Raw genomic sequence first — 18,205 nt, 5'->3', positions numbered from 1 at the left:
CTGAAGGCCAGCTAAAGGTAAATGCACCCTTAGTGACTTGCAAGCTGTGTCAGCGTGTACTTTCAAGAGGTAATCCTGACAGGAAGTATTCCTTTGGGAATCATACCATAATGAGGCACCTCAAGGATGTACACAAAAGGACACATGCTCGACTTTTTGGAGGTAACCCTTCAGAAAGTCAACCAAGCACATCCACAGCAGCTCAGCCTGGACCATCATCTGCAGGGCTGAGTCCTTCTGCAGGTCAGGTGAGCCCTTCATCTGTGGGGGGAGCATCTCCTTTTGCTGGCCCTCATGAAATTAACCCTCGATTTCTGAGGGTTGATATTCGATGCGCCTCTTGTCATGATCTAATTTGTCATAGGGAGACCAGTGTTTCCCTAGTGAACAACAAAATAGATCAGCACACTTGTCGCAGAGACTAATTTTCCCAATCTTTCTTTCCTCTGTCCCTGCATGAACACAACGGCTCTGTTAAGAGCCAACCTTATCTTTCATCTTTTTTTTATATATGTTTTTAAAAACTTTTTTTTTTTTTTTTTTTTACCGTACCGTACGGTGCGCGTAATTTTTTTTAATTTTTTTAAAAAACACTAAAAATCAATTATCACATTACAAGGTCCTTGAGAGACTACAATTATTATTATTGACTTACCATACCCACTCAAAAAAATATTTATTCATTTGTTTTTTTTTAAAATTGCTTTAAAAATGGTTCTAGTTTTCGAAAATTTTCTATATCAATCTGAAAAAAAAGAAAAAAGTATTAATATTTTTAAAACATTTTATAATACAGTACACATATTTACATATTTATCAAAAAATATTTTTGCCTTATTTTTGCTGTTTTCAGAATATATTGCATTTCACTATAAATTGTGAAAGCAATTGCATTCATCATTTTACAGCGGGCAAAAAAAAATAACAATCTCAAAGATTGTATTAAAAAAGCCCAGAATCTCTTTTTACTTAAACTTAACATTATAGAAATGCATAATATTCTAAAAAAATATCATCTAATATCAATACTTATTTCTTTAAAATACCGTCTGATATGTTTGTTTCAGAAGTATAATCACAATATTATATCTCAAATAACTCCACATTACATCTGGTTCCTTTTCCTTTAGGCCAAATAGTAATTTTAAAATTCTTTTTTGATTAAATTTCCAATGGTAATCCAATAAAATTCTAAAGTTTTATTTGTACAGATCTCACCGATTCTCTGTAACATTTTGGTTTCCGAAAGATTAATTAATAATTAAATAAGTCCACAATAGAATTGTTTACCTTTCTGACACATTATGAATCCACTTTTCAGATTTTTTTAAATGCACATGTCCAAACTGCTTTTTCAGACCACCACCATGTGTATCCTGGGTGACTGCCTACACTCCAGCAAGGGCAACCAGCCTTAGTGATGCTGAATGTATTTGCATTACAGACTGAAACCTCAAACCCCACTCACTTGTAAATACTGTGCATGATTATACATGGAAAGGAGCTGGGTGTGTGCTAAGAGTCTGCTTCTGCACCAAAAAATCGCTCCCCCTTTTTCCTACTAATGCAAATATAAATTACCAGAGTTGTACACAATAAATCTCTGCCTATATTTCCCAACATGCGTAACCTGGGTGACTGCCTACATTCCACCAAGGGCAACCAGCCTTAGTGATGCTGAATGTATTTGCATTACTGAGTCCAACCTCAAACCCTTAAACTATTCATTTTTTATACCAATACACCTTAATTTATCGTGAAAACATAGTCCATATTATTTTACATGTTCCTCACATTTAAATTTCTCCCAAAACAGAAAATAATAAACGCAACTTCAACAAAAAGAATTACATTTCTATTATTAATTTCTTAATTTACCATATACATCCCCTCTCAAACTCTAACCTCACCTTTAAAATTAGTTAGTTGTGAAAGAAATGTGGCACTCAAACAGCAGATTATCAGAGCCAGGATCTCTGTTCTCTACACCTCTCTCCTCTCAGCAGAACCAGATAATGGCAAAGTTTCCCTCTATTTTTCCACACATATACATGTAAGTTTCAAATCTCAGTGCTTCCCCCTTTTTTTCAAATGTAATCACACATTTCTATTGGTTGAAAACCAACCCTTTTCCAAAAGTACCCTGCCCCCAACTTGACTTCTGCCTAGTACCCTTCCCCCAACTTGACTTCTGCCTGCTACCATAGCAACAGCTCATGGAACACTGCTGTGTGGAGTCAGGTCAGAAGTTCGCCACACAATGTTTCAATTCCACAGAGCAAGAGTGCTTGACTTTTCAAACCTAACAGCAAATCCATAGTACTGTTCTTTGGTAACACATTTTTCTGTACCAATACAAAACATGCTTCTATTAATTTACACATACAGCCTAGTTTTTATTCTAGAATGGTATGAAACAGCCAATCAGTTCTTTTTGTTTTGAAAAAAATATGTATGCCTCCATTTCCAAACTGTCTTTCTTTTCATATTGCCATTCTACTGAAAGACACCTCCTGAGTGCATCCAGTTCTCCTTTGAAGATGTTCACAGTGTGGATTGTAGGGCACAGCTATGTCTTCTGGAGTGAAAAGTTTGCAGAGAAAACAGGTATGGTGAGAGACCTTGCTTTGCCAAATGTAGACATTAAATGGATTGGTCAGAGAGGGTTAAAGTGGCACCAATTGATGCCATTGGTGAAATCCTTCATGCAAATCCAACACCCTGACCTCATAATAGTGCACTGTGGTGGCAATGACCTAGGCACTTTGACTGGGGTAGGTCTGGAAATGCTTATGAAGGACACCTTTGCACAACTGTTTTCACTTTTCCCTAAAACTGCCTTTGTGTTTTCTAACATATGCCAAAGGCAAAAATGGAACTGGTCCAATCATTTCTGTCCGCAGATTGACAAAGCAAGAAAGCACGTCAACAAATCTGTTTCTGCTTTCCTCCGTGACTATGGTATGGGTTCCATTTACCACAACAACTTGCGTTACGACATGCAAGACATTTATAGAGGAGATGGTGTGCACTTCAATGATGAAGGGAACAGAGTCTTCCTCTTGAACCTTAGACTCTGCATCGGTACTTACTTGTAGGTACCACAAAAAAATCACTTAATAAACACAACGGCTCTTTTTAGAACCCCCTAATATCTAAACACTTAAATCTGAATTTCATTTCTTTTTTGTATTTTTTTTTTTACCGTACGCTTACCGTAAGCTTACCGTACGCGTACCCCGTGATTTTTTTAAAAATCAATAAATGTTTTCTTTGTACTTTTCGGTCCTTCTTTGACCCCCTTACAAATGTTAGGGGGTCTGTAACTCTCTCCCTTGCCCCCTTTTCAAGATATCACTCTTTTTTACCGGAGTGAAATACACAAAATGGCGGCCGCCGCTTCCTGGTTTCGGCCGTAATCCTCTGCTGATGCTAATACTGTATTTAGACACTTATTTGCCCATGTCTTCTTCCATTAAATTTTAGCTATACATATATCACAAATATTTTTTTTTCATAAAGACACATATGTCATCAGCAGAGGATTACGGTCGCGTGAGTTATAGTTGCCTACAGTAACTATAAGGGGGGAATTTCATTGGTTTTTTATCAGTAAAATGTCCAGCTAACTATAACATGTGTGAAACCTATGGTTTTTTCAGTGAATTTGTACGGTTTTTTAAATGCTAAGTTACTTTACGCCATTTGTGGCGTGCGCGCCCACTTAACGCAGTTCTTTCCGTGCGGTGCCCACGTTACGCCCACGTTACGCTAGATGGGCCATGAACGCACGATGCGCTTCGCGCACCGTGCGCACATGGAGGACATATGATGAGCATCGTTGTGACAGGTAAAATATTGTTTTGGTGTAATCAGCCATGCACAAATGGTGCCCTTCGGGCACCATTTGCAAACGGGGTGGGGAGAATGTGGATATTTTTTTTTTTTATTATTATTTATTACCGTACGCGTACGGTAAGCGTAATCTGCGAAATTTTCGAAAAAATTAAAATTGCCTTTTTTCACTTGGGGGATAGTTGGGGACCCCTCGACATGGCTAGGTGCTTGGGAGCTGTCTAAACAGCCCCTTTACATGTTTTTGCACTTTGTTTTTCAACCCCCTGTCAGAGTGCGAGAGAGAAAATGGCGGCCGCCGCTTCCTGGTTTCGACCGATTCGAATGTTTACTAAGATCTAACGGCCAATCAGAATCGCGCTCGCGCACGTCACCGTATGCGTACGGTAAGCGCACCGTAAGCGCACCGTAAGCTGGCTCAGATATATATATTGATTTAAAGGCTATTTTCTCAGAATCTACTGAACAGATTTACACCAAACCTACAAAAGGCACTTCCTTGACCTGAGGACTACCTCTCTGCCAAATTTCATTAAATTCTGTTCAGCCGTTCGGGCTGTAGCTCTGTCTAAAGGTCCTATGGAAAAATGCATGGGAAAAACGCGTTTTGGGACCCCCCTTTTATCTCAGCCCCCGCTTGACGAATTCCCCCGAGACTTTCAGGGTAGGAGCGGAGCTCAACGCCCCACCTATTTTGAAAATTTTGCGAGGATTCGTCGACCGGCGCCAAAGTTATTCAAAATAGAATGTTGCGGATTTCCTATGGTAAGAGGGTCCTAACTATAACTATCTACTGGCGACCGCCAGTAGATTATATATATATATATAGATATATATATATATATATATATATACATACATATACATATACACACACACACACACATACACGGGTCCGGCGCGGTTTATTGGGACAGCTGATTCCGTGAGCTGGAGATTGCCTGGTAATGGGGAGCTGCGATACACTTGAGCACTAATTAAGAACTTATGCTTTAACTTTTGGAGAGGTTTGAACAGATCCACATGGATTATTTAATTTTAATAAACTTCCAGTCCCATAATCCTTTGCTTCGGCGTGAGTATTCTGCCGGCCCACATGGGCGTGACTTGCATTTAAATTTGGGGGATGTAATGGAAGCTGTGTTTGACCCACCAATTGACAGTTTTGCCATGGAAGAAGGGCGGGGATGGCCCGAAACGCGTCGCAAGAGACTGTCATGTGTCTGAGGTGTTAACAGCTCCTTAGTGGAACCACGTCTCCAGCGAGTGCTTCCCGCAAAAGGCAAACCCTGTTTCTCATGTAATTCGGCCCATTTCTCATATATACATACACATATATATTCCAAAAAAAAGTGCCCGAAAGGCGAAGACACCACACACGTCGTTTGTTTGGCCTTTTATTAGTAGACTGCAGCAACACAGAAACGCCCTTCCAGCTTTGCATCCTTGCCAAACGCGTTTCGGGTTACAATTCCCTTTGTCAATGGCTTAGAGGAAACCGCAATCTTTATTTGTTCGCACTCGTGATTTGAAATGTCAATCCCGCCCCACTGGGCGTGTGCTGCCACTGCACCTTGGTCTTTGTAGTTCAGGTAAGTTATAATATCCATAGTGGGTGCTGCTGTTAGTTCTCTTTTATGCTTTTAAAAAAAAAATATTCTTACGATTGCTGTCAGATGCGAGACTCAGCTGCTGCTTCACTTATGTCATACCAATACAGCCACGGCGTTCCATCGCACCCTAAGATTACGGGCGCAGGATCTGCTCTTTCTGCAGCGGGGCGTCTTCTCGGCCAGGGCAGGCCGTTACAGATTCCAAAAGAAAGTGCCCGAAAGGCGAAAACACCACACACGTCGTTTGTTTGGCCTTTTATTAGTAGACTGCAGCAAGACAGAAACGCCCTTCCAGCATGGCATCCTCGCCAAACGCGTTTCGGGTTACAATTCCCTTTGTCAATGGCTTAGAGGAAACAGCAATCTTTATTTGTTCGCACTCGTGATTTGAAATGTCAATCCCGCCCCACTGGGCGTGTGCTGCCACTGAACCTTGGTCTTTGTAGTTCAGGTAAGTTATAATATCCATAGTGGGTGCTGCTGTGTATATACATACACATATATACATACACACATACATATATATATATATATATATACATACATACATACATATATACATACATACATATATATACATACATACATACACATACATACATACACACATATATATACATACATACACATATACACATACATACATACACATACATATACATATACACATACATACATACACATACATATACATACACATATATATACATACACCTATATACACATATATACATACATATACATACACCTATATATACATACACCTATATATACATACACATATATATACAGACACATATATACATACATATATACATACACACATACACATATATACATACATACACACATACACATATATACATACATACACACACATATATACACATATACATATATACAAATACACATACATATACATACATATACACACATACACATACATATACACACATATACATATGCACACATACATATACACACATACATATACACACATACATAACATACACACATACATACACACATATACATACACACATATACACACATACACACATATACACATATATACACACATATACACATATATACATACATATACACATACATATACATATACATACATATACACATACATATACATACATATACATATATACATACATATACATACATATACATATATACATACATATACATATATACATACATATACACATATATACATATATACATATATACATATACATACACATATCCATACACATACACATACACATATCCATATATACATACACACACACACTGGAGTTTGGCTAGCAGTGTGTGTTGACTGGCATTCTGGCAAGAGACATAGCGTGTTAGAATGTTAATTGTTTTATTTCTTGTCATTTGCATTTGTGATTGTAATGTTTTATCTCTCCTTTTTATTCTAGTTCAAGGCTTTTGCTCTTTTGACTGATGTTCTAGGTTGCGGTTTCGTCACTGGTAGTTTTGCAGTTTGTGTAGTTGTATGTGTTTGGTAAGAAAACTGTTTTTGTACTATTAACTCTAAATGAGTATCATTTCCCTGCATTGTGTTTTTTGTAAATGGTGTGATAATAGTAGGATGTTTAGCTTCTGTTTTATTGTGTGTGAAAATCTTTTTGTATTTGTGCTCGATGTGTATTTTGTTGTCTTGTGAGTAATTTGCTTCATTTTTTCTTTCTAGTGGAAAATCGTTGTTTTTTGCTGTGTCTCTGCAGAGTAGGTGCTGGCGAGTCTAGCGGTCTCTGGCAAGTGTGTGGTATAGTTTGAGTATATAGATCTTTGTGATCAAGCCACACTTTGTTTATTACTTATTTGGCACAGTGTTGGTTGTGAAGTCTCCTTTCTTAGTAAGGATTATGGCTAGCCACAGGATGACTGCTCAGCAGGTTGTTAGTATGCTTTCAGTCTTCCTTTGATCAGGATTATGAGACGGACTCTGCATCTGAGGCAGAGGAGGGAGTGGAAGATTCTGGCAGTGAATTTTCTCTCCAAGAGGAATCATCTGATGACAAAGTTACTCTCAGTGAAGATAAAGTGCCTGTTTTAGAGGAGGACATTGATGTGCCAATAGTGCAGCAAGAATCATCTGGAATTCAGCCTGGGGCTACAAGGCGTCCCATTGGAAGAGCTGACCTCTGGGTTGCCCCAGACATGTTGCAGCTGGCGTTGCCTGCCTTTACTGGTGTCAAAGGGTGTAGAGTGGATACTGAAAACCTTTTTCCTATAAACAAATTTCAATTGTTTATGGACAATGCATTTGGGAGGAGATTGTTAAGCAGACTAATTTGTATGGTGAACAGTATTTGAGGGACAACAGTGCCAGATTTAGGCCCACTCCAGAGCTACCCCAGTGGACTCCAACAAATCTGGATGTTTAACTTTTTTGATGGGCTTCATAAGGAAGTCATCCGTGACTTTATATTGGTCTAGTAGTCCCTTGATGGCAAGGGGTATATTTCCTACAATCATGATTCGTAATCGGTATTTGCTTCTTGTTCTGATGCTGCATTTTGTCAATAATGGTTTAGCGTTGCCACAAGATCACCCTGATTGTGACCGTCGTTTTAAGATTCGACCTGTCCTTGATCACTTTGTAGATCGATTTTCTGAGATCTATGATCCAGGGAAAGAAATAGCTGTGGATGGTCTTGTTCAAGGGCCGCTTGGTTTTTGGGCCGTACATTCATAGCAAGAGGGCATGTTATGGAATTAATATGTATATGCTGTGTGAATGTAGGACTGGATAGGGCTCTAATTTCAGGGTGTACACCGGTAGGAATTTCAGGATGGACAACTGCGCCCCCCCCCCCAGTTGTCCGTCCACTTTCTGAGTGAGTGAGGAAAGGTGTGGGAACTTGGTAGAGGAGTTTTTAACAAAGCTCACCATTTATATGTAGATAACTTCTACACTGGTGTGCAGCTGTTCAGGGAATTGGTCAAGGTGGACACTGTTGCTTGTGGCACAATCTGCTCTAACCGTAAAGGTTTCCCAAAAGAACTTGATTGTCAAAAGCTTGAGAGGGGAATAGTGCAGCGCTTTGAGTAGTGATGAACCTCTAGCTGTGAAGTTTACAGACAGGAGAAATGTCTACATGCAGCCTACCATCCATGATGAAAGTACTTCACCTGTGACTGGGGTCAGGTTGCTGAAGTGCACAAACCTGTGTGCATTTTAGACTATAATAGGCACATGGGAGGTGTTGATATAATAGATGCTGGAACCTTACACTGTCCTTCGCAAGACTTACATTTGGTATACGAAGTTTCCACTTAACAACTTTTAATGCTTTTGTTATGTTCAAGAATTGTTCTCCAAGGTCAAGGATGACTTTTGTTAAGGTTCAAGAGTCTGTGATAGGCAGCCTTTTTTAGTGGAACAGACAAGTGTTCCTAGAGTTGGAGTGGTGGAGTATGTGGCTAGACTGAAAGATGGCCACTTTGCTGATCACATTCCTCCCACACCCAAAAAAGACTTTCCCTGTAGGAGATGTAGAGTCTGTATGCGAAAAGGTGCGTGGAAGGAGACTCGTATGTACTGCCCCAAATGTCCTTCTAAACCTGTGCTGTGTGTGCCTGCTTGTTTTAGAATGTACCACATGCAAAAGAGTTTTTCGGAGCATCCATGAGTGTTAAAGTGAACTGTTGGTCTGTATTGTTTTATATTTCTTTTTCAGTTTCAAGGTTGGCATTAGTGCAATGTATTTAGTTACAGCTTTTGTGTTTATAGTTTTGTGCCTACTTACAATTTTTTTCTGTTTTCCTTTTTGTAAAAAAAGAAATAAAAATGTGATGGCATGGTGTGTGGACTGGCGCTTGTCTGGCGGCATGCGTTGACTGGCGGCATGCATGGACTGGTGCTTGGCCGGGGGCATGCGTGGACTGGCGGCATGCGTGGACTGGCACTTGGCTGGCAGCATGCGTGGACTGGCGCTTGGAAGACGGCATGCGTGGACTGGCGCTTGGCTGGTGGCATGCGTGGATTGGCGCTTGGCTGGCGGCATGCGTGGACTGGCACTTGGCTGGCGGCATGCGTGGACTGGCACTTGGCTGGCGGCATGCATGGACTGGGGCTTGGGTGGCGGTGTGTGAGTAGTGACTTGTTGCTGGTCACTACACACACTGTTAGCCAAACGCCTGTCCACACAATTCATCAGCCGGTGTGGTTGCTGTGTCAAGCATGTGGGCGAATGAAAGTGATGGGCCCTTGAATGGCGCTGTCTTTTGATGTGAGCGTTGTAATATGCTGGGCCCGCGGCTGGCGGTATGAATGGTCTTGTGTGCATCACACGTATGAAAGGTGTATGAATGGCCTGTAAAGAGGTTGGCGGGTGCCTTGTCGTGGTTTTACATCTCACGAGCTGTGAGTTACTGGTTTCGTTTTTTGTCCTTTCAATTATGAACAGTGCATTTAATTTTTGTGAAACCTCTTGTTAATAACATTTTATATATTGAACCATCACTCACGCTTGTGCCAAATCCAACCAGTTTGCATGTGTACTTGAGGAATAGATGGTTGTGCATAATAGTGGTCTTTTCTGTCTTTCGCTGGCAGGGTGTACATGGTCTCTTTTTGTGAATGTTGTAATTTGTTAGTTCCATGGCTGGCGGTGTAAATGTTCTTGTGTGTATCACGTACAAAAGGTGTGTGAATGGCCTCTAAAGCGGTTGGGGCCTTGACGCAGCCTTACAGCTCACGAGCTGTGAGACACTGGTTCAGTTTTTTTCCTTTCAATTATTAACAGTGCATTTCATTTGTCTTGTTGATAACATTTTACATATTGAACCATCACTCAACCTTGTGCCAAATCCAACCAGTATGTGTGTGCTTGAGGAATAGATGGTTGTGCAGTAATAATGGTCTTTTCTGTCTTTCTCTGCCAAGGTGTACATTCCCTCTAGGGAAAAACGACCAACTCTAGATATTTTTGTAAACTAAACACCCAAGGGAGTACACAGTGGTGTCTCTCTCGTGGATAACAAGTTGTCTTACCCACAATGTCCTGCAAATCTCAAAATGTGACTAAAGTCACATATTTTCCTTGCATTACTGCGCCATAATTTTCCAGAATCAGAAAGAAACCACAAATTACCTACCATCTAGCATTCCCTCAGGTCTCCCTATACAAATGGCACCTCACTTGTGTGGGTGGGCCTAGTGCCCAGGACAGGAAACGGCCCAAAAAGCAACATGGACACATCACTATTTTTCAGTGGAAACTGACCCTTTTTACGCAATGTGTCTAGCTGTGGATTTTCTCTCACATTTCTGGGTGGGATCACCGCACCGGGACAAAGTTCCTACCACCCAGCAATCCCCTCGGTCTCCCAAGTAAAATAATACCTCACTTGTATGGGTGGGACAATGGCCTGTGGCTGGTAAGGGCCAAAAACATAGGGATTGAGGTGATAGCATCACTCCATACGCTGCAGTCCCCAAAACCGTGTGTAGTGAGGTGCTTGAAAGCATATGAAGAAATGACTGAGGAACCCTGCCGTCGGGTGAGAGACAACTTCTGATTGCTCTCAGAAAGCAACATAGACCCATCTCTTCCGCCACAATTGCCCTATAGGTCCGTTTGGTCATGCAGAAAGTAGGTATTAATTTTGTAATGTTTGGGACACACTCTACGAGAGGGGTATGTTATCCAAGGTTTTTCATTTGGGTGCCCGTTTGGAAGATATCATGAACGTAGTGTACTCAAACTTTAAGAGGTTATACTTCAAACCTGTGATGGATGTGGCACAGTGGGTAGTCGGCAAGAAGTGAATTAGCCTAATCCTTGCCTGCGGTCCGGACATAGAAAGAAACATTTCCTAGAAAACATAACAGAAAGTTTCAATTCTATTAAGGACATGGAGGCAAGGATTATCCCACCCCATGACAGGTTCTCGAGAGTCCCTCCCAGTTAGTAGTAAGTAATTGAACATTCTGAACTGGCTCATTATTGATCGTGCTATTTTTCGCTCGTACGTAACTGAGTTCTAAAGTGCTGTATTGATTTCTAGAACGGGTTTGAGTCTTCAACGTCTCATAACAGCATATGCAGCTTTTATGCATACGTTGGACCTCAAAGTCAATCAGTCAAAATCCTTTATAATAATTGCAAGGGCAGGGAAAAAAGACAAAACACCGCATTTCCATATGGACTCAGGAAAAACGAGGTGATAAACTCCTTCCTTTATTTAGAGGTACTTTTTTATACAAATCAAATGTGGACACAGCTGGTGGAGGGAATGGATATGGCCATAGAGAGGATCTTAGCAGCATTAAAATCCTTTTCCAGTAGGTTGGGTGCAAAACCACTTGTCCCCATGAAAAAAGATTTACCACGTCAAGACAGAATCAGCTGCCACTTATACGGCAGGCTTATGGGGCATGACACACATTGATTCACTCCAAATAATTGAAAATGAATTTTTCAAATCACTAAATTCTCTCCCACAATCCTATTCAAATTATGTCTCCCATATAGAACTGGGTCTCCCATACATCACTGATTCCATCCGATTGGCTCCACTCCTGCTGTGGCTATCGATATGGCATAGGGACACCGTCCCCCCCTAACCCAGAAGATCATAAGAGATACACTAAAAATGGAGAACCACAGCAGGATTAGATGGCTAAACTATGTTGAGTGGGAACTGACTGTCATAGGCTTGAAAGATCTTTTTAAAGACCAACTTGTAGAAAGTTTACCAGGCAGAGGTTGGTTGATACTTGTAAGCAGCGGTCCCAATATAATCGTAGGGAGAGGAACCATGCTAAGGAGATGGTCCAGATGTGTCAAATAATACCACAGATGGTAGAGGGAGAGTTCACATACCTAGCAGAGGTTCCACTTTCACAACATAAGTTTATCCTGCTGAGATTCCGTCTGAATTTGATCCTGTTGATGCTAGGGTATCTGGGGAAAAAGATTTAAGGATTCGGATCTGACCTTGTGCCTGTGCGATTCGAACTCATCTCAAAATGATTTGCACTTGCTATTTTTCTGTAGTTCGTATACTGAGGAGAGAAATTCATTATACCGGAACCGGCATTGCAGGATAGGTCCTCCACCGAGTGGGCGCGAGTCGACGACACATGTTACTTTAACGTGTCCACATCATGCCGCTATCTCATGGGGCCAGTCTTTCCTAGATTTTAGATTGGCTACTGCACGTACGGACACCGCACGCCTCTGGTGCAACTATACTGGTAAAAACTAGGTTACTACACCCCATTACCAGTGTTTTAAGTGTAGATTCAAGTTCTTAGCTTAGGTCCTGAAGAATTGCCACCAGATCTTTCAGACTATAAAAGGCAAGGAACATGTTGAGCGAATAATTCTAATGCAACTGCCTACAACATTACTGTAGACAGTCGCCACACCTATTTTAATCAGGGTGAGAGACAGGATTATTAAAATGAGTTTCCCTGATCCTCCCATACCCCTGTTATAACTCACATGGTCTTTAAGAACCCACATCACTGCACTTCTACACTCTAGGGCCCCTTACACACACCGCACTCAACAGCAAGGAATAAAAGATCTCCGCCAAAGAGCTCCCACTGAGGGTGCCCGTTGGGTATTGCAGCGCCGACCCGACGAGAAGCACGCCCGATGATGAAGCATGACACTCAGCAGGCTGGGTGTGTGAGGGCCCTAATTCAGAAAGGAAGGATTCCCCATCCTCCCTCTTGGTAGCCACCATTGGATCTCGACCCTAGTTTTTAGGTCTCGCCTGACCCAGCGCATGCGCTGGTCTGGCGAGACATTTAGTAGGTGGGTTTGGAAAGTGCTACCCACATTTTTGTGCTGGCTACAAGCGTCAGTGCACGATGGCGTGCACACGCACAGCTGCTCCCGGCATTTCCCCCTCCCTTCTCGCCCAGCCATCCTGCGCCAGCCTTCAGCACCATACCCCTCCCGCCCCCCCCCCCCCGCTGCTGCGCGCGCATCCCATCGCGATCACTTTCGCTTTCCGAGTGATCGCGATGATTTCGCTTTTACGGCCGCGCGGCGTTACTATTACTGCCGCGCGGCCAATGCTTGTTAGGTAAAAGTGTGCTATACAAGATGCTAAATAAATACATAAAATATAGGTCATATTTTTGCTCTGAAATCTACACTTAACAGTAAAATTAAACTACAAGTCCTACAATGCAACACGCAGCAGTCTTAGTTACACCCATGTCTGGCTGAAGGTATGCCATTGGTCAACTTGCCGCACTTGGGGTTGCACCTCACACTGTGTTGGGAAGACGCTGTTTCCGGATCTGGGCTTTCACTTGACAACGCTGTGCTCTTTCGAGTTGTAATCTTTCGTAGTTTCCATTGGACCAATTAGCCTACTATGCTAGGGCACTTGTCATTTGCACAGAGGCGCACATGACAACTGACACCAAACAAAGGCAGGCACAAGCACCGAGGCCCGTGGTACGACACAGCATGGCACAACTGCACGGTGCACACAGCATGCCTGCTCCGTGATCAAGCCCCGCCTATAAACTGCTACCCCGACTCAATGTAACCCCAAAGCAGCCACTCATGTGGACAGTGATGAGTCATGTGGTTTACACTGTCCAGTTGTATGTTACACTGTCCTACAGACAGGGTCCATCTGCGCTGCCTTGTTAGGTCCTCCCCTCTTTGCTCTCCTCAAGTTGTAGAAACAACCAGGTTTTAATTAAACGCTTGTGCCTACAACATACTCTCCACCCTACATTCATTTCCACAAGCAGAAGAAGCAGCTGTAAGCATAATAGACATTTGCCACTACTGATGGGTGTGTGTCGTGTTTCACGAGTGCAGCGCTTACCAGATCCATTAATCTGCACTTACCTCGAGCGCAGAGGGTTGAATCCCACACAGGGCAGGTCAGCGTTTCATCCTTCGCCCTTTGAATCAACAGCCAGGAGTAAATATTCATATAATCATGTGAATAAAACCTCTACAGATAAATATGTATAAACAAGCATTGGCATAGCCAATAGGTCTCGCCTTTGGGACCTTATAAGTGTTTAGCCATGCAACAGTTGATGTTGTTGCACCAAGGATATTGTGCTGCATAACTAAATACATACAAGATCCCAAAAGCGAGACCTATTAGCTATGCCAATGTTTGTTTGTCAGGCCCCCCTTAGGAACTGCATACTCCTTTTTGTTTGTTACCGATTTTAAAGAGGCACAATTTTCAATTATGTCAGGTTGCACTATATTTTTTAAAATCTCTGCCCAACCCGTTCGTCTGCTTCTCGGTAGCATCATTCTTATGGGCATGTATGCGGAAAAGGAAACAAGTGAACCATTAAAGAACTGTGGGGATCTTCTTTGCTTACTTTTTAAAGGTATTTAATAATTGCTATTATAACTTACATTTTAAATGAACCTAAGTGCGCATGAATAAGGGCATGCTTCATGAACCTGAATGGGCTGCACTCTCTATATAATGAACTGTGCCTGGATGTGATTTTTGTAATCCTGTTTTTATGCACTTTTATGTGTAAAGAGTAAGTAAAGTAGCTCTGAAGTGTTTTAGAACGACTGTGTTATTACACAAAACAGTGTTTTTTCTCTAAGAGCTTAATAACTCTTTGAATTCAAACACACTTACCTCTTGGTTCTTTATCTTCTCAGGAAATGATGGTTCCAAACAGGATTCGAGAGCAACAGCGTGATTCGTGCGAAGAGAGGAGGCAGAATGGAAATGGAAGATGGGCTATATTGGCATTGCCTTGAGATGATTCGTTGTCTTGTTATAATACCCCAAGGATTTCTGGGAATGTTAGCAGTTTTTTTGCATAAAGCTGTGTTAAATAGCCGCTGTTCAAAAATGTAATCAGTGAAGTAAAGATTATGGAGCATAATCCTCGCCTCAGAGTCCTTAGTAGAATTGAAACTTCTCTTTACTTTTGCTAGGAAATATTTGATCATACGGTCAAGTAAAGTTTCTACCTCAATTGTATACTATGGTTATATGAGAGCAGATGTTTATCTCTAATGCCTCTTTTTGCAATACAAAAGTACAATTCAATATACGAACAAGAAAACAAAATTAAAAACAAATATGCACAGTATCTTGAAGTAGTTCACATTCTAGTCTTACTTATATAATAGATCTTAATATACATTAAGAAAAACACTTACTGTATATTACTGGGTTCTTTCATAAATATAAGTTCAAATAACCTACAAAAAAGGAAAGATAATTATTTTTTTTAAACTGTTTTGAACATTTATTGAATCAAATGCATAGCAAGCAGCATAATAAAGCAACAATACAAAACGTCAATGTTTCCTAGCCACCTGAAACCTATCACACCACCACTTCAGAATGTTGACAAGGGAAGTTCGAAATAATTTTGACATTAAACTTAGCTGCCAGTGGTCAGGGTTGCAATCTCTGCTCAAATCAGGACACCAACCAATGAGTAAAACTGATGAAGAGCATTAAAAGGCACTTAAGAGAAGCTGTGGAACTGCCAAGTAGACTTGTGCACTTGCAAGACTGAGCACCACATAGACCAACCAGTAAAAAAGAGATAAAGGAGGGACGGTCTGCACCCCTTGTAAGGTTCACTCATGAAAACTAAGATTTAGCATCAGCGGGGAAATGCATCTTCCAGGATCGCATCAATCAACAGAGGGGAGTCGGCGCCCTGATAAATGAACGCTGCAGTAATTCATGCACAACAATAAAAATCTGGGCCTGAGGATAACATTCAATAAGGGCTGAGTTCAGGCCACGGAGCAGAACAAGGACAAGACCTAGGACTGAGAAGGCAAGGAGACCCAAGTTAAGCCCCTTCTAAGAACAAGAGAGGCCCACCAGAGATCATGGTGGCAGCTAGAAGAGTTTACCACCCCTGCACATACCCCCAATCCCTGCGGCAGTACCAAAGCCTGGATAATAAACACTGAATTTCCTCCATACAGTTTAGTAGGAATTGAGCAAAGAGACTTGAATTTGGCCAGTGCCATAAAATAACAGCGGCTGGTGAGAGTCACCTAATGTGCACCAGTTGCAAGTAGATACACTGCGGCATTCTCTGCCCTCTAGTTATGGTCGATAGATGCACCATTGGGTCGTAGCCCAAACCAATCTAGAAAGAGATGGTCTGCAGAGAGTATGAGTGTGGAGAAAACCCACTGGGCACAAAGGATGTAAGTGGGGACTCCTGGAGCATAACTCCAAGATGGAAGAGATAAACCCCAGTTGACTCGACCCATCCACAACAAGAAATCAGCAAAAGCAGCAGCGGGCCCAGAGGTGAACACAGGCTTAAGAGACCCAAGTGACAGAGGACGAGCTCAGACATCCGAACTAATGCAGATGAGAAACAAGAAGAACAAAATAACAGGGAGTAATGTGAGGACTGACCAACAGACCAAGTACCATCACTAGATCACTAAGAATGTGGGTCAATGTAGTATCATACAATACCTGTGGCCCAATAGCTTAACCAAAAGGGTAGGGAATACATCATATGCTAGACCAGCTAAAATGCAGATATAGGCTTAATCCAAGAGAACCACCTACTGAAAGGGAAACAACAATTTTTTGCCTGGAAATATACCTTTATTTTTTTGCATCTGCAATAAAAAAAACTGTTGAAATAGACACTGTCATAAATCAGAAATGTGGGTTTACATTGGAATACCAAAACACAGAGTGGCAAGGAATATGGATGTCTGTAAGAAGCAAACCTATCACGATAGCCTCGGTATAAGAACCCAACGAAGGTCAAGAAAAATTCCTCAGGGAGGATCTACAAGTGATAGCGGATTAGGTGGCGGGGCATTTGATACTAAAAAGAGAGATTAACAAGGCCATGAGTGAAGATCTAGACAGAGAACAGAACAGGCACAGTGGCAAGCTTCCCAGAACGCAAATAAGGCCTGGTTGGAGAATCTGGGGATGATCGACAGCTGGAGGTTCAGCAAACCCCAAGGAGTGGAATTTTCCCATTTCTCTGTAGCCCCTAAAAGCTGCACAAGACTAGACTACAGCCTCATTGACAAATGAATACTAGAAGAAGTAAAGGAGGTTGACCACTGCCCAATGATTCTGTATGACCATGCCCCCAGATATATGTGTGCTGGAGGGAATTGGAGAAACGCATAGAGAGTGACACAATACACGGAGCCTAAATGAGGCACTACTGAAATAACTGGTCTTGATTCAGAACATGAACTGGCAAATCTCTGACTAGCTACAGATAAGAAAATTAATGGCTCAAAATCAACAGTGTGGTATGAACTCAAAGTAGTACGCTGAGGAAGTGAGATGGAAGAAGCTGAGTGTCACTCTTCTCAAAAAACTAAAGGGAGACCATCATGCAGCACAAGCAACACACAAATGCACGTAATCACAATGTGTCTAGAGGAAGGTAATAAGCCTTCGGTGGCAAATAAGGACAGTCCAAGTAAATAAAGTTAACTTAATTTTGGCCAGGCTTACCAGCGCTTGTTCAGGGGAGGATGGGTCAACAGATTGACTAACTAAAAGGTCACTACTATGTCACAGAAGTAAGATGCTGAAGGGGTCACCTGTACCACCAAGGAAGAGAAAGTGCAACGCCCCCACAGATATTACAAGCATTTGTACTTCCATGAACCAACTGATCCTAAAGCCAGGAGAGATTAACTCCTGTATCCTGCTGCTTTGCTTTCAGACTTTGACAGGGAGAGATGTTCCAATCACCAAAGAGGAGATCCTTT

The 18,205-nt window shown here is 41.7% G+C and overlaps 1 protein-coding gene across 1 annotated transcript in view; it reads right to left on the bottom strand.

The window, feature by feature from the left end:
- Positions 1-18,205, bottom strand: part of RB1 (RB transcriptional corepressor 1) — a 1,278,597-nt gene that overhangs the window by 1,126,336 nt on the left and 134,056 nt on the right. The window contains exon 5 of the mRNA XM_085621884.1: positions 15,632-15,673. Within this exon, the coding sequence (XP_085478010.1) occupies positions 15,632-15,673 (42 nt within the window). The remainder of the gene's footprint in view (positions 1-15,631; positions 15,674-18,205) is intronic.

This window comes from Triturus cristatus, chromosome 8 (genome assembly GCF_964204655.1).
Source record: "Triturus cristatus chromosome 8, aTriCri1.1, whole genome shotgun sequence".
NCBI classification, from domain to species: Eukaryota; Metazoa; Chordata; class Amphibia; order Caudata; family Salamandridae; genus Triturus; species Triturus cristatus.
Note: the sequence above shows the minus strand (reverse complement) of the source record. Positions and strands in the feature narration are given on the sequence as shown.